A 22,931-nucleotide genomic window follows, 5' to 3' on the forward strand; every position below is an offset into this window, starting at 1 on the left:
GGAACACACCAGGCACACAGAGGTTTATTTCAAAAAAATAATTTATAAAAGGCCCTTTGCTTCTGTGTTTTTGGCAGGCTTCCAGCCTGTCAGCTAAGAGCCCAGGGGCCAATGCTCCTTCCACCAAGATGCTGGGATAAGCAGTAGAGGGAGGCGAAGGGAGGCCTAGGGAAGTGGGGTTCATGGGCCCAAGACCTCTCTTGGTGTGGAGAAGCAGGTGGGTTTAGGACAGCCCTGCAGCCAGGCCCAGCGAAATCCCTGGAACAGGACCGAGTGCCAAGGCCCAGGAGGCCAAGCAGAACCCTGCCTCTCAGCTGTTAGAACGCTGCAGCCATGGCTCAAGGGCAGGGCAGGGCCTTGAGACTGGGGATGAACTCTGGTTTGGGAACCTGAGGCCAGAGCAGGAAGCCTCAACCAGGGACCCTGGGACCAAGGATGGACCTCCTCAGAGCAGAAGCAGAGATCTGGACAGTATCCTGAGACCAGGGCCTGCAGCCACTGAGGTCAAGCACTGCCCAGTTGCAGCTGAGCCAGGAGGCCCAAAGCCACCAGCTGGCAGCCCGTGTGTACAACCTCACGCCCCTGCTCATGTCTGCACCCTGGGGAAGGGGTAGGAGCTGGGCCCCAGTGGCAGGGGATCGTGGCTGAAGACAGAGTCGCTGGAAGAGCAGGTGCTGCTGGCATCCCCACTGGCAGGGGAGTAGGGTCCAAAGGTGAGGCGGAGGTCAAGGTACTGCGGGGAAGAGTGCTGGTCAGCCCCAGTAGTCAGCTTGGATGAGGCTCAGGGGAAACAGGCAGAGGGAGGTCATGGGACAAGAGAGGAGCAGTACCTCCTCAGAGACGGCCAGCAGGACCTTGTCCAGCGCCTCCACTAGCTGCTTGAAAGTGGGCCTCTGAGAGGGTGCTGCGTGCCAGCACTCACGCATCAGGCCGTACCTGGGAGAGGTGGGGCGGACAGTCAGGAGGAGCCTCAGGCCTGGGGGAGGGGAGGACCTCAGGGCCCTGGGTGAGGGTGTGATGAAGGGGCAGGTGGGGCCATTTAGTGGAAGGGCACAGAAGCCAGGCCAGGACCTCCCTGCTGGGCCGAGGAAGAGGTGGTGCAAGTTAGCAAGAGTTGGTGCTGACCACTCCCCAGGGCCAGACCCTGAGCCAAGGTCAGGGCAGAGGATAAGGACTGGAAGGCGAGGGAGAGTGGGGCAAGGCCTCACAGCTCTGGGGGGCAGTTCGGGGGCCGGTCCATCCGATGGCCCTCCCGCAGCAGTGAGAAGAGCTCCTCCACTGGGATGCCGGGATATGGGGAGCCCCCGAGGGTGAAGATCTCCCACAGCAGGATCCCAAATGACCACCTGGAGGCAGGACAGGGCTCAGCAGGGCACAGCGTCACTCCCTCCTCCTGGGCTGGGGTGGTGGCATGAGCATAGGCATGAGCTACCATGGTGGGTAGGGATTGGGGCTCCTTTTGGAGTCTGGTCTCACTCGGGTGACCTTGGACAAGTGCTTTGCCCTTTCTGTGGGGTAGGGCAAGGACTGCTGGCAGACATTCCAGACCCCCAACTTCCAGGACTCACACATCACTCTGGTGTGTGTAGACTCGGTCAAATAAGGCCTCAGGTGCCATCCACTTGACAGGCAGGCGGCCCTGGGAGGGAGAGGAGGGGGCACTGGTGCCAGCTCCCACAGTCCACACCCCTGGCCTCCCATCCAGCTCTGCCCTGCCTCCCTCACGTTGCTGGTTTTCTTGTAGTAGTCAATGTGGTGGACGCCGCGGGCCAGCCCAAAGTCAGCGATCTTCATCACATTGTCCTCAGTCACCAGCACGTTGCGAGCAGCCAGGTCCCGGTGGATGCACTGGGGAAGAGCAGTGGCTGAGAGTTATGAGGACACATGGCTGGGAGCTGGGCACATACCACCTCACAGTAACCCAGGGGTGAGGGGTCACCCACCCATTTTACAGACAAGGAAGTCAAGATCCAGGGAGGGAAACATAAGCCGCCGAATGCCAAGACTCGCACCCTCTCCTGCATCACCTCTCTCCTTGCTCTGCCTGTGGGTTAAGGAGTATGCGAGGGAGGAATGGGGACCTGCGGTGTCTACTACTTACGGTCGGGGGTACTGAAGGGCTTGGGGACATTGAGCTGGGGTAATGAGAAAGGGGAGAGAGGGAGAGGTTGGGGACATTTAATGCCAGGGGCATGAGTGTGGACGGAGCGGTTGGCGTGGTCCAGAGTGCTGCTCACTGCCCGTACCTTCCGAGACTCCAGGTACTGCATGCCTCGGGCCACCTGGTAGGCACAGGAGACCAGGGCGGGAAAGGAGAGTGGTCCCTCACTGCTCCGTGGCCCGTCAGGGCTCAGGTCGGGGCCTGGGGGGCGCCGGGCCCGCAGGAACTCCCGCAGGTTTCCCTTGGCGGCACACTCTACAATCACGTACAGAGGCCCTGCGGAGGCGATGGCGGACAGGGAGGCTGCCGAGGCTGTGGTTTCATGCCCCAACCTCCCCGACCCAGCCCTTGCCCTGCCCCACCTTCCTGGGTGCAGACACCCAGCAGGTTGATAATGTTCTTGTGTCGGCCAATCAGCTTCATCACCTCCATCTCAGAGACCAGGTCTGCCAAATCCTTGTCAGAGGCATTGTCTGCAAGCGGATAGCTAGGGTTACGATATAAGGGAGGCTGCAGAATGGGGAACAGGTCATGCAGTGCTAGACCTGGAGTCAGGAACATCTGGGCCTGAATCCCTGCTAGGCTGTGTGGCCTTGAAAAAGTCTCCGCACCTCTCTGAACCTCAAGATCCTCTTGTGTGTCATGGGACAACGGCTCATTCCCTACCCCTCACAGCAGTTGCAAGGATGCAACGAAATCAAGGATCTAAAAGAGGTAGGCCTGTCAGTGAGTGGGACCAGGAAACAGGAGAGAGAAGAGCTCTGAGCAGGAAAGAGCTCCTGGCATTAGTCCCTGACCGGGGTGAGAGCTCCTGGGGGCGGGAAGCAGGCTGGCGCCCTGAGGTCTGTCTGACCAAGGCCTGGCGTCCAGCGGCCTGGGAACTCAGGGAGCTGCCAGTGGGGCGCAGCCAGGGGAGGCAGGGAAGCGGCTCCAGCTTCTCTTGAGAAGGCTGAGGACCTGGGGCTGACCTGTGGGCCCGGGCCAATGACATACCCTCCCACCAGACCTCACAGCGCACATTTCTCAATCCCTGCCTCCCAGAGAGGGCCAGGTGGCCCCAGCTGTGCGGAGAGGAGGGGAAGCAGAACAGCGGTTTGGGCTGATCTGATAGAGAGGCTGCTGCTTGGGGCTGGGACTGAGTTTAAGCAGAAGGTGGAGAGCAGTGGACGCAGGGAGACAGACCTGGGAAGAGCCTGGGGGAGGCTGAGGGTGTGACTGGGTGGAATGGTGGGGAATGTGGTGGAGGCCGGGAAGGCTGACAAGGTTATCTCAGGCCATGGCTGACATGGGGTATCAAACCCCAGGCACCCCAAATCCTTATAGTCATTATCATCCCAATGGTTGAGACTTTATGCACCAGGCACTTTCCACAAACCCTCAGCTGGGAGGTAGGGACTGCTATTTACCCCACGTGAAGCGTGAGGAAAATGAAGCTAAGAAGTGACTTGCCAGGGTCAGTAGTAGAGTTGGGCCCCAGGCCCAAGGGTGAGATCCTGTAGCCTCTCCTGGCCCTCAGGGCCCACGTGGTAGCACCATGAGCCCCTTCTGTTGGTTCCAAGGCCACAGTATCTCCCCCAGGGCTGCCACACTCACCCTTGAGCATCTTGACGGCCACAGTGCTGGCCTGGTCAGGCTGGGCAGGGTCCATGCCGAAGGCCTCTGCACGCACCACCTGCCCGAAGCAGCCCTCACCCAGAGGCTTCCCGAGCACCAGCCTGGAGACCGAGGAAGCCGAGGCCTCAGCTGTCGAGGCATCATTGCTGCCCAGGCATCATTGCTGCCCAGAGCCTGCGTCCCCACCCTCACTCCACTCAGCATACCTGTCTCGGGGAAACTCCCACAGCGGGTCAAGAGGTAGGTCTAGGCTCACAAGGCCAGCAAGCAAGGGGGGGCCGTTGGAGGAGAGATGGACACCCCGCACCAGTGACAAGCTTGACTTGGCTGAGGAGCCCGACTCCAGAGAGAACTGCAAAGTGGGAGACTTGGGGGGCCTGCTGGAGCCGAGCTGAGGCAGGAAGGCAGGCTGAGAGCCTCAGTATGGGGACTCGGGGGTGGGGGGGGGGCACATACCTGTCGGGCCAGAGGGAAGCGGGACAACTTCTGCACAGTGGCCGGCTGCCGGGGGTGCCGGCCGTGGAGCACCTGCCCGCGATACAGCCCGGCCAGCAGCAGGAGCACCACCAAAGCCAGAGAGCCCGACGCATACAGGATAATGTCTGTGTACCTGGCCTCGGGCGCTGCTGCTGCCCACGCGAAGTCCTCCTCTGCCCACAGATGGACACACACAGATGACTGATCGGTCAGTGGTCACATGGACAGCCCGACACCCTCTAACTCAGGCCCTCACAGCTCCCAACACACACAGGGGGACACATACCAAGAAAGTTGCAGTTATACCCACACCCCAGAGGGTCGCGTGGACAGTCGCATGTGGGCACGCACGGAGGGACTGCTGCACGCAGAATCAAACACACAAATCCACACACCACATGGCAAGCCCAGACCCCAAAAGTCAAAGGGAGACTATCCAGCTAACAGGTCATAGCCCATTGCTGGACCAAAGCGGGATCCGGCAGCCTCTCCTGGCCCTCTGAGGTGCTCACCTGGCAGCACCGTGAGCCAGGCCGACTGATAGGAGAGGCCGATGGAGTTGCCTGCCAGGCAGGTGTACTCGCCTGCATCCTCAGCCGACACGTTCCGAAGGTACAGGACCTCCACCTCTGAGCTATTGATGTCTGCTGTCTAGAGATGTGGGACACACTCCAGGGTCATGACAGGGCCTGGGGCCACACTGTGGCCGGGAAGGGAGCTGGGGACCACCCCCCATCCCCCGTGGGAGAAGGGTAGGGTTCAGGCACTGGCAGGGGATGGACCTTCAGGACTTGCACATATGGGAAGCCGTCAGCACCGAAGCTGCTGCCATTGATGACGATGTGCTTCAGCCATTGGATGTGGGGCTGGGCATCGCTGTACACCTTGCACAGCAGTTCCACGTCGCTGCCTGCCACAGCTGTGGTGTTGGCCGGGAGCCCCGCCTGCAGGATGGGCCGGTGCGGGGACCGCTCTGGGGGCCGGATTGGGCCATCAACCTTGACCAGCAGCACGCACAGAAGTCTCCCGCTCACCTGCCTGCAGCCTCTCCCCAGCTCAAGGGAGGGACCTTCATGATACGCAGCTCAGACTTTGTCTCTGCCCTGCTTATCCTGCTTAAACCTTCCATGGCTCCCCATTGCCTTTGGGATCAAGAACAACTCCTCAGCCTAGCATTCAAAACCCTCCACAGCCTAGCTCCCCACTTAAATGCATGCCCAGGCATACACCTCCCCATCAATGCACTGCGTTCCTTACACGTAGGGCCTTCACTCAGCTTGGGCCCTCTCCCTGGAGGTCTTTCCCACTCTTCCTCCTGCAGGCCCACCTTAGCCCCTCTGCTGGCCTCAGACCCACCTGGGCACTCCGAGCAGCTTGAGTGAGTCGTCTAAGACTGAGCCCACCTGAGGGCAGGGTCAGGGCTCCCACCCCACACCACCTCGAGTGCCCATCCGCTCACCCAGCACGTCCAGCAGATAGCTGTAGCGGATGCTGCCCAGAGAATTCTCCACAAGGCAGGTATACGTGCCACGGTCCGAGGGCACCACGCTTTCCATCACCAGGCTCCAGTGCTGGTGGCGCAGCTGGGGGCAGGAAGTGTCAACAAGGGGCAACCAACCCATGCCCACCCAGGGTGGCAGGGCATGAGGAGGCCAGATCCTGCCCAAGGATCTCAAGCTCTCCAGGCCCTGGGAGGGCAGGCCAAGGCCAGGGACCTTGGGACAAAGGAGAAGGCTCCACGAAGTGTCTGAGAGCCAGGTCTGAGTCTCTGAGTTTTAGCTCGACCTCCTCCTAGCTGTTCCACCTTGAGCCCGTCTTTGCCCTCTCTGAGCCTCAGCTTCCTCGCTTCGGCCCGGAGCTGACCCTGCAGGGTCTCAGAATGAGCTGCTAAAATTTATTGGCACCAGCAATCAGTGATCCTTCCCACTTTACAAATGGAGTCGCTTAGGCGGAGAAGTTAAATCACTTGCTGGAGAGCGGCAGACAGAGCGGGAACGTGAACCAGAGGTGTCCAAGTCCACAGTCTAGAGCTCCTTCTGGGGCCCCGCAGCCACCTTCCTCATTAGAGAAGGAACTGTGGGTTTGATCCAGGGGGCCCAACGGGGGTGTGACAATGGAGGAGCAGATGGTCTTGGAAGCCACAGACTCACCCGAATGCCTCCAATGCGATGCTCCCCATGGAAGTCCTGTCCATCCTTGAGCCAGCGGATGGTGGGCGTGGGGTTGCCTGCAGCTGGGCAGCGGAACTTGACAGTGTTCCCAGCAGGCACTGCATGCAGTTTCTTCTCCATGCGTTGAGGGTGTGTCCAGTAGGGTGCTGGCGGGCAGGGGAAGGGAGAACTTAGTGCCCCCGGGACGACCCCCTGCTTCAATCCTGCTTCTACACAGCTTTCTTCTTCTCAATGACCAGCTGGGAGGTAGGGAAATGAGTCCTTGAGGACAAATACTGACCTTGCTGGGGGTACACGTGCCCATTCGAGGGGCCTCTGTGGGCTTTGCGGTCCTCATCATCATTGCTGGAGGTTAAGGAATCTATGTCAGGGACAGAGGGAGGCGTCTGAGGTCTAGGATGGGGAGGGCCTCTCTCCCCAGGCAACCCTTAGCCCCTGCCACATCCCCTTACCATCCACAACCAAGGTGACATTGTGCAGGACAAGCATGGAGCCCCGTGCCAGGCAGAGGTAATGGCCAGCATCCTCCAGTAGAGAGCTGGCAATCTCCAAGCGGCCCCTCCAGCCTCGTACTCGGCCAGCAGGTGCCAGGCGACTGCCCTCCTTGTACCAGTGGCCACCACGCTCAGCCCGCCCACAGCATAACCGCACAGGCTGCCCAAGGACCACGGTCAGCTTCTGCTCTTGCTGCTCTGGGCTAGGGGCCAGGCAGGGCTCTGTGGATCAATGGCAGAGGTCAGTGAGCCCCACAGCCCTGACTGAGGCAGCCCCCTGCATATGAAGAACACGCTGCACACACGGGGCACAACCACTGCGTGACACATGCTGGACACCTGCTGCTCCTTGACACACACACAAACACATGCTACAGACGCTGCACACAGAGCAAATGCCACGCCTCTGGTGCATATCACACACGGTGTGTAATACACATGCTGGACTGGACATGCCACTGCCCAAGACACACATACACGGCGCATGTTATAGGTGCCACATACAGGGCACATGCCACACCTCGCAGGCACATCATACTCACAGTGTATACATCATACATGCTGCCTGGGCCTCCCAAGCCACACGCTCAGTGCACAGAACACACACACACACACACACACACGTACATACACAGCCAAGGGGCTCACCACCAGCTCTGCAGCCCAGCTCAGGGCCCTGCGCCCTACAAGGCCAGTCCTCTCTCGTGGACACAGAAATAGGTGGATGCTTGCTGGGAGCCAGACATTGAGCCTCAGCGGTTGGGCCCTGCCCTGCTGCCACCTCCCCAGGGCCTGGGCCAGGATCCTCCCTGCTTTGCTCAGCCAGCAGCCCCCTCCAGGTGCCCACCCCTGCCACCCTCTCCCACCTTAGTGGCCATACCCAGCTCCATTTCCTCAGAGACCTCAAGGGACAAAGCTGGAGACCCGGGCACCCCCAGCAGGACCCCCAACAGGGCCAACAGCAGCCACATCTCCTTCCTGCTGCTCACGGAGACCCAGGCTTGGCTTCCCATCGACTGCCTTCCTGAAACGGAGGGAGAAGAGCTCCTGCTCGTGTGCACCTTTACTGGCACTATCTCCCTATTCTGCAGACGAGGAAACTGAGACAAGAAACGGTGGGCAGACTTGTCGAAGCCCTCCGCCAGGCAGTGGCACAGCAAAGGCTGGAACCAGCTCCGCTGTTGCCAGAGCCCAAGGCCTCCCCAGAGTAGGTTGTGCGGGGCGGCCGGGCTGTGCTTCCTGCTCTCCTCCTGTCCTGCTGAGACCCTGGCACAAGTTCACAGAAAGGGAAGTTGGAGGATTCTTCCCTGGAGGGAAGCAGAGAATGGAGACATATCTTCTGCTCGCTCTCAGGACACATAATTTATTTTTTGCTGAATAAATGAATTTATTGCTAAAGAGCCTCCCCCCTGCCAAAAAAATCTGAAATATAATACAAGGCCAAACTTCAGCATCTGGATGTTATCTGATCTGACCCCTACTCCTTGTAGCATTGCTGACATTCCCCTGACCGCTTTGGATGCTTCCAGCGGCGCGCTGCTCACTACGAACAAGGCAGCACATTCCATGGCAAGCAGGATGTTCTTCCTCATTCTGAACCAGAACTGCATCCTGGGGATGCCTCTGCTTTTTGTGCCCCCACAGCTCCATCTGAGGCAACACAGGCTCTTGTAAAGAATGTAGACTCTAGGGGCCGGCCCGGTGGCGCAGCGGTTAAGTGCACCTGTTCTACTTCGGTGGCCCGGGATTCGCTGGTTCGGATGCCGGGTGCGGACATGGCACCACTTGGCAAAAGCCATGCTGTGGCAGGCGTCCCACATATAAAGTAGAGGAAGATGGGCATGGATGTTAGCTCAGGGCCAGTCTTCCTCAGCAAAAAGAGGAGGATTGGCAGCAGTTAGCTCAGGGCTAATCTTACTCAAAAAAAAGCACGTAGACTCTAGTGTCTGATAGAGCCAAGTTCAAATCCTGACTCTTATCCACTTGTAATTCCCTGCCCCTCTCTGGGCTGCTGTTCTCACAGAGCAGCTTTGAGGATAAGAGATAATGAATGTAGAGGCTGGGCACACAGAATGCTGGAATGTTCTCCCCCTCCCTGTGGCTGTCTCCCTCCGGTGCTGGTGCTGATGTACACACCCACCCCATCCTGTTACCCTCCTCCAACTGCCACCAAGGATGTACTCATCCCCCAAAAGGAACACTCAAAACTGAGCCTCAGCTGGGGCAGGGGAGGATGGGTGACCAGCGACGTCCCAGGGCCCACTGGCTGTTGCCTGGGGCTGGCTAACAGTCAGGTGGCACTGGTGTTTCTGGATCTACTTTGACCAGGAAGCCCACCACACCCTCTCTCCTAACCCACTGCCCCCCCATCCCCTCAATCCAGCTCTGGCTCTGAGGCAGGGGGCACTTAGATTGTCCAGGACAAAGCCATTATCTCCCCCTTCAAATTGCTCCTTCCATGGGTTGTCCCCAAAGCTGGGGCATCATCTCTGTCCATCCTCTCTCCTCCCTCCCCGCCCCCCCCCCCCAGTCCATTCTGCTTCTTCCGTCCCTCTCTAATCCATCCTACCTCCCCTGTCTGGACCCAGGGCAGGCTGTGGCCATCTCTAGCTTGGGCCTTTGCAAACATCTCCTTGGCTCTTGAGCCTCGCATCTCCAGCAAGGTTTTAAAGATTACAAGTCTGCCATGTCACCCCCGCCCCCAGCTTACAAGGCCCTAATGGCTGCCTGTATCCAGCAGGATCCAGTCCACACTGTGGGTCCAGCATTCTAGGCTCCCTCCCTGCCTTCCTCGATCTCTTGGTCACACAGTCTGCCCCTTCAGCCTCTTCAGCACTGAACCGTTGGCTTTCAAAACTGGGCACCTCTTCTCTCTTGCACATACCTCTGTGGCCCCCCATTTTCCTTCTCCACCGGCTCGGCTGCCACTGTCTCTGCACCCACCCCAGTTTCGATGGCCTCTCCTCTGTAAAATCCCACCCCCCTGCTCTGCAGGGAGGGCAGCTCTCTGGGTCCACAGCTCCGGTTGGGAGTGGGGCAGAGAGGCCTGAGGATTTTATTCCCGCCCCCAGGCCGTCCTGACCTCAGAACCTCAGGGCCCTTAATCGGGTTACACGCGGCCGGCCGCCGGCTGCCCTGCACGTGGGGCTGAAGGGCCTGATTCTGGCATCAGGCAGCTGGGTGCTCCTCCAGCCTCCCGCATCAGGCGCCGGGGTACCCTGGGCACATGACTGCACCTCTCGCAGCCTCAGCTTCCTCAATCTCTAGTAGGGGCACACAGACGGTCCAGCAGCCGAGGGACCAGCGCGCTCTCCTCCACCACCCCTACCCCGCCACTCTGGGGGGAGGTGAGAGCCCGCGGGTTCCGAGGGGGAGCTGCAGAAACAGCCGGCCCGCCCCCGCCCCGGTGGGCAATGAGTAACCAGCTCTGCGGCCAGGGTGCTCTTTGGACGGAGTGGGACAAAAGGCCCTGTGTGCGCTACGGGTTACTGATTTACCGTCCCCTCCACCCCCACGCCGAGCGGACGCTCAGGTCCCCAGTGCTGGGAGGGGGCAGCTCCCGGAGCCCCGCCGCCGCTCGCCCCCTGGCGGCTGGGAGCGCAGCCTGGGCCCGCGCGGGGTCCCGGTCACCTCGAGCCTCCGCGGCTTAGCTCCCAGCACAGGGTCCTGGCTCACCTGGGTCCTCCGCGGGCCCGCTCCCAGCTCCCGCCAGCCCTGACCCCCGCGCCCAGCGGGGACCGCAGTCAGCCCGGGCGTTCCTCCGCCCTGGGCCGGAGAGCCAGGAATGCACCCGCGACAGCGGCGTGGCCGCGGGCGGCCCGGCGCCCCGCCCCCTCGGGCCCCGCCCCGCCTGGACCAGCTCTATCCCTACGGCGGCGAGGTGGGGGGGGCGCTGCGTCCCGCCCACCTGGAGCCCCCGCCCGCAGCCGGCAGCGCCGGGCTGCCGCGCGGTCGGCCCAGGCCCCGCGGCCCCAGCCTGCTGCACCCCCTCAGACTCCGCCTCTCTTGGCCGACCCCGGTCAGGCTCCCAAGTGCTGGGCCGTCGCTCTACCCTCTGCTCTTCACCCCTTGGGAAGGAGACCCAGCCGTCCTGACCCGTCCCCCTCCGCTGACCAGCCTGGCTCCTCTGCTTTCTGTGCAATCGCCAGACAGTGGCCAGCAGACCCCCTCTGCCTTCATCCTCCTCCGTTCTCTGCGTAACCTTCAGAGTGATGTTTTATTTTATTCTATATTTTTGTGACTCTGAGCTAACATCTGTTGCCAATCTTCCTCTTTTTGCTTGAGAAAGATTGTCGCTGAGCTAACATTTGTGCCAATCTTCCTTTATTTTATGTGGGACTCCACCACAGCACAGCTTGATGAGTGATGTGTGGGTCTGCACCTGGGATCCGAACCTGCGGACCTGGGCTGCCAAAGCAGAGGGCGCCAACTTAACCACTAGCCACCCACCGGCCCCCAGAGTGATATTTTAAATACAAATCTGACCATACCAACCACAACCACCCCTCTAAAACCTTCCGACAGCTTCCTATAAAGATTCTTGGCATGACTTGGCCCTGCCCACATCTCCAGACAAATCCTTCATTCACTTCTTCCTTGCTCCCATCCTACCTCTGGGCCTTTGCAAGTGTGGTTGCCGCTTCCTGGCATGATCTTTCGCTTTAGGTGGGGTTAGTTCCATCCCATTCTGAGATCTCAGCTCACTTGCTCAGAGAAGCCCTCTGGACTTGCCAGTCCCTCTTTGATGGCTTCTCTCCTGTGAGCATGGAGAAAGAAGCAGGGAGTGAAGTGATTCAGAGCACAGACTGCAGGACTCAAATCCCAGCACCATCACACATGGCCTTGGCGAGTCACTTCATCTCTGTCTTCATTTTCCTGTCAGCAAACCAGGTACAATGGCAGGATCCTCAAGAAGTGGTTGCAGAAAGTTGACGTGTTGGTGTGTGTAGCCTTTAGAGCACTGCTTGACGCAGAGCACTTGAGTTGCAGTGTTAGCTGTGATTATTTAGGACCCACTGTTTGTTCGTGGCCGGTACCAGCATTGCACCTAAAGAGAGAACTCTGTAACTAGAGGGAAGAGCTGCCTGCAGACCTCTCCATCATATCTCAAGTGCCTGGCACACAGGAGGTGGGCCCAATCGCTCTGCCCCTCCTGGCTCAGGTCTGCCTCACCTGGAAGCACCTGAGGGTCTTGACAGTGGCCAGACAGGAAGGCAGCCAGTCTTTGTCTTCTGCCCAACCCTCACCTGAAGTCCAAGCCCTCCTCTCCTCTGAAAGCTCCTTGAGGAGAAAGGAAACCCCTCCGCTGGGGTCTCAGGCTCCCCTCCGAGGTAGCCCTCTGGCTGGAGGAAGCAGCTTCCTTTCCCATTGTTATGCGGAGGGTCTGGCTCTTTCCACTCTTACTCCCAAAGGGATAGAGGATTTTCCTTTGTACGACTAAAAGGCCCATTACAATGATTTATTTACTTTATTTTTCTTTTCCTTCTCAAACAAAAGAATGTTTTCCTCCCACAGATAAATCAGACAATAATTGGCTGTCTTTTAAAAGCAGCTTGTCCTGATTCCCTCATCCAGGGTCCTTCCTTGCTGGAGCATCCCGGAAGGCTGAGGCTCCTCACACTGGGGATGCCCAGCAAATGGGAGCCTCCTGCCCAGAGGGGGCCTCGCCAGACCTCCCGCGCTCCTGGAGAGACTCGCTCCCCCACCTCTGGTCCTCTGCTGGCTCCCTTAGTGAATGTGGTTGTTGGGGCCGGGTGAGCTGCCAGCAGGCACTGGAGCCAATACAGCTTTCATTCAACTCCCAGGCGCTTCCAGGCTCACCTGAGCCAAAGGCAGAGGAAAGGCTTTCATAGCTCAGGTCGTGTTACCTCCCTGCCCCCTGAAATGCCCAAGACCCTTAGGCTGGCAACCTCAGCCCCCACCCCACATCCTTCGTCCAGCCCCCCTCCCACACCCACAACCTCTCACACTGACCCCGTGCAGGGTCTGCTGCTCTGTCCCAAAGTCATTCACTCATTCATTTGCCTAATGTTTGCTGAGGTGTCAATATGTGAGCTATACTGTTCTAAATCCCAGGGATAAAGCAGGGTTCAGGTGCAGCCTCTACCCTTCCAGGAGCTGCTGGCATTGTTGTGGGGAGAGGTAGATAAGTAAGCAGAGCCCAGAAAGGGACATGTCGAGGGCGTCTGGGAGAGGCGTCCCAGCCTATCTTCCTCTCGTGGGCTCACTCTTTTGCTAACAATTTTTCAGCAGTTGCATTTGCAGTCTCTCTCTCAAAGACCCTCACACACACACACACACACACACACACCCCTGGCAGGGGTCCAGGAGCCTGCCATCCTAAGATCCTGCCTTTAGCCTACTTCTGCCTCAGTTTCTCCATCCAGAAAAGGGGCACACTCCTGCTTCCTTTTCCCCAGGGGGTTGGAGGGAGTGAATGAGTTAAGAGATGAGAACAGGTTTCACCAGAACAGGAAGTGGGGAGGAAGCACTTGCTTTGGCTGAGCTTCCCTTTATGCCAGGCATCATGCTGGGCTAGGCAGCCTCGGGCACTGCATCCTTTGGTCCTCCCCCAGCCAAACGGGGGTAGGAGTCCTTCGCTCTGTTTTGCAGGTGAGGAAACAGAAGCTCAGGCAGATGGAATGACTTGTCTTAGGTCACATAGCAAGTGAACAAAACTGAGACTTGAACCCTAATTGTCTGGGACTAAGAGGGAGAGCTCAGGGTGACTGTCCACAGAGCTGAGATTATTGCCGCTAACACATCAGCCCACTCTCTGTCCCCTGCTTAACTGTGGCCTGGGAAGTGGAGATTCACCTGAGGCTGAGTGTGTGTGGAGGCTGGGCTGGGCCTTGCTCTGCCTGCCCATTTGGCCAGCACCGATGGGGCACCTAAGAAGTACGGGGCCTGAGGCTCCCGGAATGCCAGGCGGGGCCAGGAGGGGCTCCTGAGGCCGTGCCCCACCCCCACCTGCCTGTGCTGGGGGGAGGGGCGGGCCTTGCCTGGCGCGAACCATGTTGCTCTTGGAGGGCAGCCGGCCGGGGAACACTAGGGCTCCTGTGCGGAAGGGCTGCCCTGAGCCCCTGGCCAGGCCCCGCTCCAGCCAGGCCTGGCCCCAGCCGCGGACCCAGTCCTGTGCTTTCTTGTCTTCTTTCCTTCATTTCTTTCTTTTAAAACAATTTTTATTTTGAGAAAGTTTTAAAATATAGAAAAAGTTACACAGTTGCTACTCAGAATTGACAATTGTTATTACTTTACCATTTTTTCCAACACTTTTCTGCCCTGGCCTCTCCCACAGGTTCCAGGGGGTCTGGCTTGGCTCATTAAAATGGAGGTGACAGGGGCTGGCCTGGTGCCATAATGGTTAAGTTTGGTGCTCTGCTTCTGTGGCCTGGGATTTGCTGGTTCGGATCCGGGCCGTGGACGTACACACCCCTTATCAAGCCATGCTGTGGCGGCATTCCACACACAAATAGTGGAAGATGAGCACGGATGTTGTTAGCTCAGGGTCAATCTTCCTCCAAAAAAAAAAAGGACGTTACAGTGACAGCAACTGAGTGGTGAAATGTTGCATGTTAGAGCCACATAGATGTGGGTTTGAATCCTAAAAACTTTGTGACATTGGACAGTCACTTAACATTAAGCCTCAGTTTCATTTTCTGTCCAATGGGAATAATAGCTCTTCTGTGAGGACTCAGTGTGACGCTGTACATAAAGCTTAATGTACACAGCCCCTGGTGGGTAAAAAGGGCAGATATTAATGTTAGTAACTATGGTCCAGGGTGTGACCCACCTGAAGGTGTGGGAAACTGACTCCTGTGACCAAGAGGGAAGAATGCGAGGATCACCCTCTCCAGCCCTCATATCTCCTCACTCCCCACCCCTTGGGCACATCTGTGTCTAGTTTCTACTCTGGAGACAACAAAGCTGTGAACTGTAGGCTGCCCAGGGCATTGCAGTGGAGGCGGGAGCATGGCGCTGACCGGGCAGCCTGGGAGAGCTCTTGGGGAGGTCCCTTGGACCAAGCCACATGCAGGGGAATGGGCTAGGAGGGAGCTGAGGCTCTCTCTGGCCTAGTCCAGGTGCTTCCCAGAGTCTCAGCAGCACCCCTGGTCCCCCTGTCCCCTGGTCCCAGATACTGTGGGCCCTTGTCCTGGCTTGTTAGGAACACGGGGGGGCTGGGGGCTTTCATGGTTTGCCAGACTCAGCTCTCTTAGACTTGGGCCTACAAACCTCACATCCCCTGGGTCTTGGCATGAACATTTGTTTGGAGCAGGGAGGGGGCCAGGACACTTGGGAAGTGGCAGAGGCTAGGCAGGAAGGGTTGGAGGGTTTGTAGTCTGAAGGGAATCAGGAAACTAGCCCCAGAGGGGCCCTCACCCTTCTCTACCTTGCTGATACCCACCTGGACCACGGAGGATTTTGTTTGGGCACAAATAACAGAAAACCTAAATAACAAGGGCTTAAACAAAACAGGGGTTTATTCGTCCCTCTCTTAGCCCCAAGTCTGGAGGTGGGTGAAGGTGATTCTGAAGTCAGGGTTGCATTCTCTTTAGTTCTCTAGGCTTATGGTTTCAAGATGGTGACTTCAGCTCCTGCCGTCACATTTGTGCTCATGCAGTAGGAAGAAAGAAGCCACAAAGAGTTGAATCTGTGCCCAGCAACTTCTGATTTTATTTATCTCCTTGGCCAGACTGTGACCCATGGCCACCCCTAGATGCAAAGGAGGCAGGAAGCATATTCATCCTGCTGGACACATTGTCTCCCCTAACAAAACCAGGGTTTTAACAGAGTAAAAAGGAGTGATTGAGCATTGGGCAGGCGCCCACCAGTCTCTGTGGCACCAGTCTCCTTATCAGCCCCATTGACTTCTTTATTTGTTATTTATTTATTTATGTTTGTGAGGAGGATTGGCCCTGAGCTAACATCTATGCCAGTCTTCCTCTATTTTGTATGTGGGACGCCGCCACAGCATGGCTTGATGAGCAGTGTGTAGGTCCATGCCCAGGGATCTGAACCCATGAACCCCAGGCCACTAAAGTGGAGCGCAAAACCTTAACCACTATGCCACCAGGCTGGCCCCACCCCATGACTTCTTTAAATCACAGGTTGAACCCAGTCACTCCTCAGCCTTAACTACTCTCTCCTCACCACCCACGGGCATCCCCATCTCCTCAGATTAGCACTCAGGGCCCCTGGCCCCAGGTGCTCTCTCTTGTGCCATCTCCCCTCTCCACAGAGATTCCTGCCCTGTTTCCAGCTGCACTGAGCTCCAGGCAGGCCCTCCTGAGCATGCCCAGTGCTCACAGCTCAGAACCTTTGTCGTTGCTGCTCTTGCTGCTGGGAGAGCCCTTCCTCGGTCCTGCCTGCCCCTCTCACTCCCTCCAGCCATCCCACTAGCTACCTGCCATTCTGCTTTTTGGACTCCTCTCATGTTTTCCTTCTTTTCTGAGACCCTTCCTGACCACCCTGAACTGGACATCTAAACTCTTTGCCTCTCTCTGGAAACAGCCCCTCAATTTTCTTTGAGGTCCTGGCCCTCTGCTACTCCCAGTCCACTGAGATTTTGGGTGGAGCCAACATTTCTCCCTGGCTCCTATGGTGGGCACGTGCCCCTGGACCTGGCTAATGAGAAGATTCCATCCCCCAGGCTATTGTGATTGGGTCAGAGATGAACATGTAACCCAAGCAGGGCCACTGAGAGCCAGTCTGAGCCTTTTATTGGAACTAATGGGAAAGTAACATGCTCAGAGGTTATTGAGGTATGACTATTGAAGCCTAGAGCTACTTGAGAAAGCCTGCCTAGGAATGAAGCTAGCACAGGAAACAAGAGGGCCAGGTGATGGAGTGTGCCTAGATCCAGCCATGCCTGAAACCAAGGTTATGTCTTTGAGCTTTTCATTTTTGTGAGCCAAATAATATTTTTCTTAAGCTAATTTGACTTTTTTTAAAAATGTTTTATAAATAAAAGCCTTGTAATAAATGCCCTCCCTAATAGAAATTACTCCTCCCTCCTTTGTGTCTCTACTATCCTCTGTTGGCTCGTGGGCCATAGTATTCATCTGTTTACATGTCAGCAAACTCATCACGTCATTGCTCCTATTTGTTTAAAACCTTTCAATAGCTTTCCGTTGCTTTTAGGACAAAGACCTGTGTTAGTTACCGTTTACTGCATAACAAACGACCCCACAACTTCATGGCTTAAAGGAACAAACGTTTGGCTGGCTCTTGGCAGGAGACCTCCATTTCTCTCCCCGTGAACCTCTGCACAGGGCTGCTTGAGTGTGCTCAGGACTTATCGGCTGGTTCCCTGAGAGCTGGTGAGCCACGACGGAGACTGATGCTGCACCGTCTGTCCCGACTTACTCTCGGAGTCTCTCCATCATTTCTCCCTTATTCTAATTGTTAGAAGTGAGTCGCTAACTACAGCCCACACGGGGTGGGCAGTGAGGCAGCGAGCGAGGAGACTAAACTTGACTTTATTTTTTTATCTTCAAAATGAGTTTATTTGGGAATAGCCAAAAAATTGGAATTCAGGATGTGCATGCTATGGCGAGTCATAGGCAAATCCGGAAAACAAAGAAGGGGAAGTAGGGAGGGGCTGTCTTAAAGGAAAGACCACTGGGGAAAAGTAAGTTCAGGGTGGCAAAGGCTTCTCATTGCCTAAGCTTAAACTTGACTTCTTTTTTGCTGAGGAAGATTCACCCTGCGCTAGCATCCATGCCAGTTTTCCTCTATTTGTTAGTATGCAGCACAACATGGCCACTAACAGAGTGGTGTAGGTCCGCCCCTGGGAACCAAACCCGGCCTGCCAACACAGAGTGTGCCGAACTTAACCACTAGGCCACCAGGGCCGGACCAAACTTGACTTCTCGAGAGGAATATAAAAAAATTTGTGGAATATTTTGGAACCACCACAAGACCAGCTCTTACCCTAGTGTTTGTCATCTGAACCCTTTTCTAGGTTTGGGGAATACCCCCATTTTATGTGGTAGATCATTCGTCTCATCGTAGAAGCTGAAAATGCTAGCTACTCCCCCAGTTTCTCTTCCTGCTAAGGCCTCAGTTCTGCTAGTTCATGGCATCCGCACCAGAGAGCCAGCGACACTCTGGAGTGGAGGCCTTGGGAGGCCCTGGAGGAACGCTCCCTGGTGGGGACCTTGGTAACAAGACTGGGATCTTGGCCTTGGGTCAGAGAGTCTTGTCCAGTCTCCAGGCTGGCTGGGCCAGTGGCACAGGCAAGTGTCCAGTGCTTAGTGTTGGTGGAGACAATGGTGTCTTTTTTGCACCTGTTCTGTGACGTGGTACAGGCGGGATACTGGTTGTGTAGCCCTAGTCCAGTTCTTTAGTGCTCTTAGTAGGTCCATGAACTTAAATCAGCTAGAGTTTGTTTCTGTTGCTTTCTGCTGAAAATCTTTTTTTTTTTTTTGAGGAAGATTAGCTGTGAGCTAACTACTGCCAATTCTCCTCTTTTTGCTGAGGAAGACTGGCCCTGAGCTAACATCTGTGCCCATCTTCCTCTGCTTTACACATGGGATGCCTACCACAGCATGGCTTATTGCCAAGCGGTGCCATGTCCGCACCCGGGATCCGAACTGGCAAACCCCAGGCCGCCCAGAAGCGGAACGTGCGCACTTAACTGCTGTACCACCAGGCCGGCCCCCATCTGCTGAAAATCTTGATATGCCCTGAAGAACTTGGCTCCTACCAGTCTCTCTCCTTCCTTGGTGACACACTCTCCCTCCTTCAACATGACAAGCATCTTCTTGCCTCAGGGCCTTGGCACATGCTGTTCCCTCTGCCTTGAACCGCCCCCTCCCCCCCCCACACACACACACAGGCTAATTCCTATTCATCCTTCAAATCTCAGGTTGAGTCACTTCCTCAGGAAGCCCTTTCCCGCCCCACTCCCAGCCTGCGCTCGGTCCTCCTTTTGTATATTCTGGCAGCATTGGCATTTTCCTTTGCAGCACTTTATCACAATTGTAATGAGTCATTTGTACCCATGAGGTCCTCCAGGACAGAGACTGTCTCTCATTCCAGGGTCCTGACATATAGTTGGGGCTGAGGAAAAATAAATTTCCTTTCCCACACTCTCTAGGGACCTCTGTCCCATCCTAACAACTCTCTGCCAGGAACTGTTCAGCCCCTATCAAACTTTCTGACTGTCAAGGAATATTTTTATTCACTTGCAATCAGATATCCCAACCCCAATGGGCTTAAGCAAAATAGTGAATTTATCAGCTTATGCAATTTTAAAGTCCAAGGGTGGATCAGGCTTCAGAAACAGCTGGATCAAGACTCATTCTCTCTTCTGCTTTCTTCCCTATGGCCTCTATTCTGTGGCAGATGCTCCCCAAGAGGTGACAAAGAAGGTATGAGCAGCCCTGGGCTCAAGATCTTCCCTTTTAGCAACTCCTTCCTAATGGTTCTAGCAGAAGCCAGGAGGGTGGAGGTCACCCCCACCCAGACCACATGAGCTGAGGGTGGGGCCCGTCAAAGAAAATTCTGTTATAGGAAGAAAGGTAAATAGATACCAGGAGGCTAAAACAAGATACGTGACTATACTGGTGATTCTGGGAGCCTTAACTTCTTAATAAGCCATCCCCAAATTTAGTGATTTAAAATACTTTATCATTCCTCATGATTGTGTGGACTAGCTGGGCTCAGCTCAGCAGTTCTGCTGGTCTCTCCAGAGGTTACATCTGCTCGTGGCTCCACTGTGCCGGCGGGTCTAAGATGGCTTCCTTCCCATGTATGGAGCTGGCTGCTGGCCTTTCTCTCCGCCTGGTCTCTCACCTCCATATGGTCCAGCCCAGACTTCATTTCACAGTGGCAGGAGTGGACGCTGCGAGGCCTGAGTGCTAGCCTCAGAAGTTGCACGATGTCACATCACTCCATTCTCTCATTAAAGTGAGTCTCAAGGCCAGTCCAGATTCAAGGGGTTGGGAAATGAATTCCCCATCTTGACAGCTGGTGTGACAAAGTCACATTGCAAAAGGGCATGGACCCAGGGAGGTGAAGATTCATGACAGGCAATTATTGAAATGCTCCACCATGCCCCACAACCCGTCTTCCAGGTCCCCTCACTAACTCTCCTCCCACTCCAGCAACCTTGTTCCTTTGCCCTTGATAACCACTAGAGGCTCAGCTCCTTCAAGAATCTTTCTGTGGAGTCTCAGCAATGGTCTCTACTAGCCTATCCCCACTTTTATTCATTTATCCATTAATTTACTCAATCACCAAGCCGTTACTAAAACCATCACAGTCCCATGCTGGCACCAGGGACTCAGTATGATGAATAAGACCCGGTTCCTCTCGTCAAAGAGTGTCCAGCCTCAGGAGGAGATGGAGAATTAAACAGATCATGACACGGAATATTAAGGGCAATGCTAGAGGGGCACAGGGCATCTGGGAGCATAGTAGGACAGCCAGCTCAGCCTTGGGCTCAGGGATCTTCTCAGGATGAGTGGAGGGCTCCAGGTTGATAAGGGGAGGTGGAGCATGTATTAGTCAGAACTCTTGGTTGTAGGTGATAGGAACCTAACTTAAACTGACTTAAGGAAAAAGGGAATTTATTAATACATAACTAAAAACTCCTGAGACTATTAGCTTCAGGCATGGTTGGATACAGGTGCTCATCAGAAATCACTCTTTTCTCTTAGCTCTGTTTTCCTCTGTGTTGGCTTCTCAGGCAGACTGTCCTTATGTGTTAGGAAAGAGAGCTACCAACAGCGTCAGACTTATGATTTTGATTGCCCAGGCCTGGGTCACAGGTTCACTCATGGAACCAGGGAGAGCAGTCAGTCTCTCAGAACTACAGGGTCTAAAAATGGAGCAGAGATGTTACCCAAGGGAGAAGAGTAAAAGAAAGGCTGATGAGCAGGCCAGACATCAGGTGTGCTCCCAGGCAGGTGATTAATTACAACCCTCAAACAGAGGGAAGGGAGAGGTGGCCTTTGGAAGTAGAGATAACAGGTGTGCTAAAAAAGACCTGGGAGCATGGGGGTCAAATCTCTCCATGGCTCCTTCTTGGTTTTGTAAGCTCTGTGAGACTTTGCCTCTGAGTTTCTCCTGTGAAACTGAGCCTTTTCAAGTTGTTGTGAGGGCTAAATGAAATATCAAATATGGGGGCTCAGGGAGTCATCCTATTCTCTAAATCAAACAGTAAGGTCCTAGCGCTGGTTTATTTTGCCCAGCAAAATAGAAGCGTCCCCCACCTAGTGGCCAGAGGGGTCATTGCGCCATAGAGTTGACCCATTTACAGTACTGTAAGGTTTCTCTTGCGTTTTCAAGCTCCTGGGCAGCTGCAGCAGCATTTGTGGAGGACAGCGGGCCTGGGAGGGCCAGAAAGGACGAGGCTGCTCTCTCTGTAATGTGGGCTTGGCACAGGGTGGAGTAGGTGAGGTTGTTGATGGACAGATGGTTGGAGGGAGAAGTTGTTTTTCCTACTGTATTGGCACTAGTGACTGCCAGTCAGCAGGTCTGGTTAGGGGTGCATAGCTCACCTGGCAGGGGCTTTCCTCTTCACCTTCTCTGGGAAGAACTCCTAACTGCCCATCATTACCTCTTCAGCACTCTGGCTGGGAACTGTGATCTCTTTCAACTTCTACTTCACGGAAAATATCAAGGCCTCAGGTCACATGAAGCTGGTGACAGGGCTCAGATCAATGCCCAGGGACCCTGAATCCCAGACCGGTGTCCCCCACGACACGCCTCATGGCTGCCGTATAGGTACATACCCAGCTCTGCGTCCGCACTGAGGGGTTGTTACATCCCAATATTTGCTTTGCCTCCAGCTCTGGGCTAAGAGCTTTACTGCACAACGGCACGTCGTCTTCCCCTCAGGTGTCATTGGCGGCAGAACCAGGGGTGCCGGGGATAAGCTGAGGTTCCCTAGCAGTGGAAGGTGACTTGTTGCTGGAGCCCAGGGAACCACCTTGGCCAACATGTTCCCTCCCCGCTTCCCCCACCATCAGATTGAATTAGGTTTCTGGCACTTCATAAATCAGTGAGTCTTTTTTTTTTTTTTTGAGGACGATTAGCCCTGAGCTAACATTTGCTGCCAATCCTCCTCTTTTTGCTGAAGAAGACTGGCCCTGAGCTAACATCCGTGCTCATCTTCCTCTATTTTGTATGTGGGATGCCTGCCACAGCATGGCTTGCCAAGCGGTGCCATGTCCACACCCGGGATCCGAACTGGCGAACCACGGGCCGCCGAAGCAGAATGTGCGAACTTAACCACTGTGGCACAGGGCCAGCCCAATAGTGAGTCTTAATAGAGGGGCCTGTGCCAGATGTCATCTGCCTGTGGACTCACTGCCCCAGGGAGACCCAGAGCTTACTTCAGGCCAAGAATAGAAACAACAGCAGTTACTATTTACATAGCATCCATCATGTGTCAGGCAATGTAATTATTTCATATGTATCTATTCTTTTAATTCTCAACTTAACCCCGTAAGCTAGGTACTAATGCTTCACCCTGAGAGATCACACAGCCTGCAGTGGCAGAGCTGGGATCTGAACCTGGCTGCCAGAGTCCAGAGCCTGGGGCCCTTGCTGCTACATTAGACTGCCTCTCCACGGCTGATGCCTCTCCCTCCATGAGACCTTCCTTGGCCACCAGAGCCACGGGCAGGAGCTCCCTCTGATGTTTACCTGCTGGATTGTGTATTGTGGGTTCTGGGCACTGACCTCGGAGACCATTCCAGGCTAGAGAAATTCAATCTTGGGTGCTCAGGGTAAGAGGGGCCCTGACAGGAAGTCAGGACCCTGATTCAAATTCCTGAGTGCCACCAGAATGGCCAAAATTAGAAAGACTGACAACACCAAGTGCAGACAAGGATGTGGAGCAACTGGAACTCTCCTACATTGCAGGTGGGAGTGCAAGCTGGCAGAACCACTTTGGAAAACCATTTGGTAGTATCTAGACAAGCTAAACATACACCTACCTTACGACACGGGAATTCCACTCCCGGGTATACGTGTGGACATGCATGCCAAACGACACACACA

At 55.6% G+C, this 22,931-nt stretch overlaps 1 protein-coding gene across 8 annotated transcripts; it reads right to left on the minus strand.

The window, feature by feature from the left end:
* Positions 1–23: 23 nt before the first annotated feature.
* Positions 24–12,206, minus strand: FGFR4 (fibroblast growth factor receptor 4). 8 transcript variants are annotated; one of them, XM_070517031.1, is made up of 18 exons: positions 11,529–12,206; positions 7,798–7,941; positions 6,876–7,139; positions 6,704–6,784; positions 6,403–6,569; positions 5,712–5,835; positions 5,035–5,225; positions 4,765–4,903; positions 4,232–4,425; positions 3,982–4,127; positions 3,755–3,876; positions 2,524–2,634; positions 2,247–2,437; positions 1,726–1,848; positions 1,569–1,639; positions 1,209–1,346; positions 831–936; positions 24–733 (listed from the first exon to the last, which is right to left on the minus strand). In XM_070517031.1, exons 1-18 carry the CDS (start codon positions 11,596–11,598, stop codon positions 587–589), a joined length of 2,529 nt encoding a protein of 842 aa, XP_070373132.1. In that variant the 5' UTR covers positions 11,599–12,206; the 3' UTR covers positions 24–586. The 8 variants fall into 8 exon arrangements, with proteins under 8 accessions (XP_070373132.1, XP_044633551.1, XP_044633550.1 ...); XM_044777616.2 differs by lacking the exon at positions 11,529–12,206 and adding an exon at positions 10,593–10,751 and having other exon boundaries at positions 7,798–7,937; XM_044777615.2 differs by lacking the exon at positions 11,529–12,206 and adding an exon at positions 10,593–10,747.
* Between the last annotated feature and the right edge of the window lie 10,725 nt (positions 12,207–22,931).

Source organism: Equus asinus, chromosome 9, assembly GCF_041296235.1.
Source record: "Equus asinus isolate D_3611 breed Donkey chromosome 9, EquAss-T2T_v2, whole genome shotgun sequence".
Taxonomy (NCBI): domain Eukaryota; kingdom Metazoa; phylum Chordata; class Mammalia; order Perissodactyla; family Equidae; genus Equus; species Equus asinus.

What these genes read in the sequence shown, in the direction of transcription:
- FGFR4 (XM_070517031.1), bottom strand. Translation starts at nt 11,598, where the DNA reads ATGGAACTAACCCCACCTAAAGCGAAAGATCATGCCAGGAAGCGGCAA. An exon ending in GCACGTGTACCCCCAGCAAG is followed by an intron (nt 6,570 to 6,703) that starts GTCAGTATTTGT and finishes CCTGCCCGCCAG; the next exon opens with CACCCTACTGGACACACCCT. An exon ending in CCGAACTGCCCCCCAGAGCT is followed by an intron (nt 937 to 1,208) that starts GTGAGGCCTTGC and finishes CACCTCTCCCAG; the next exon opens with GTACGGCCTGATGCGTGAGT.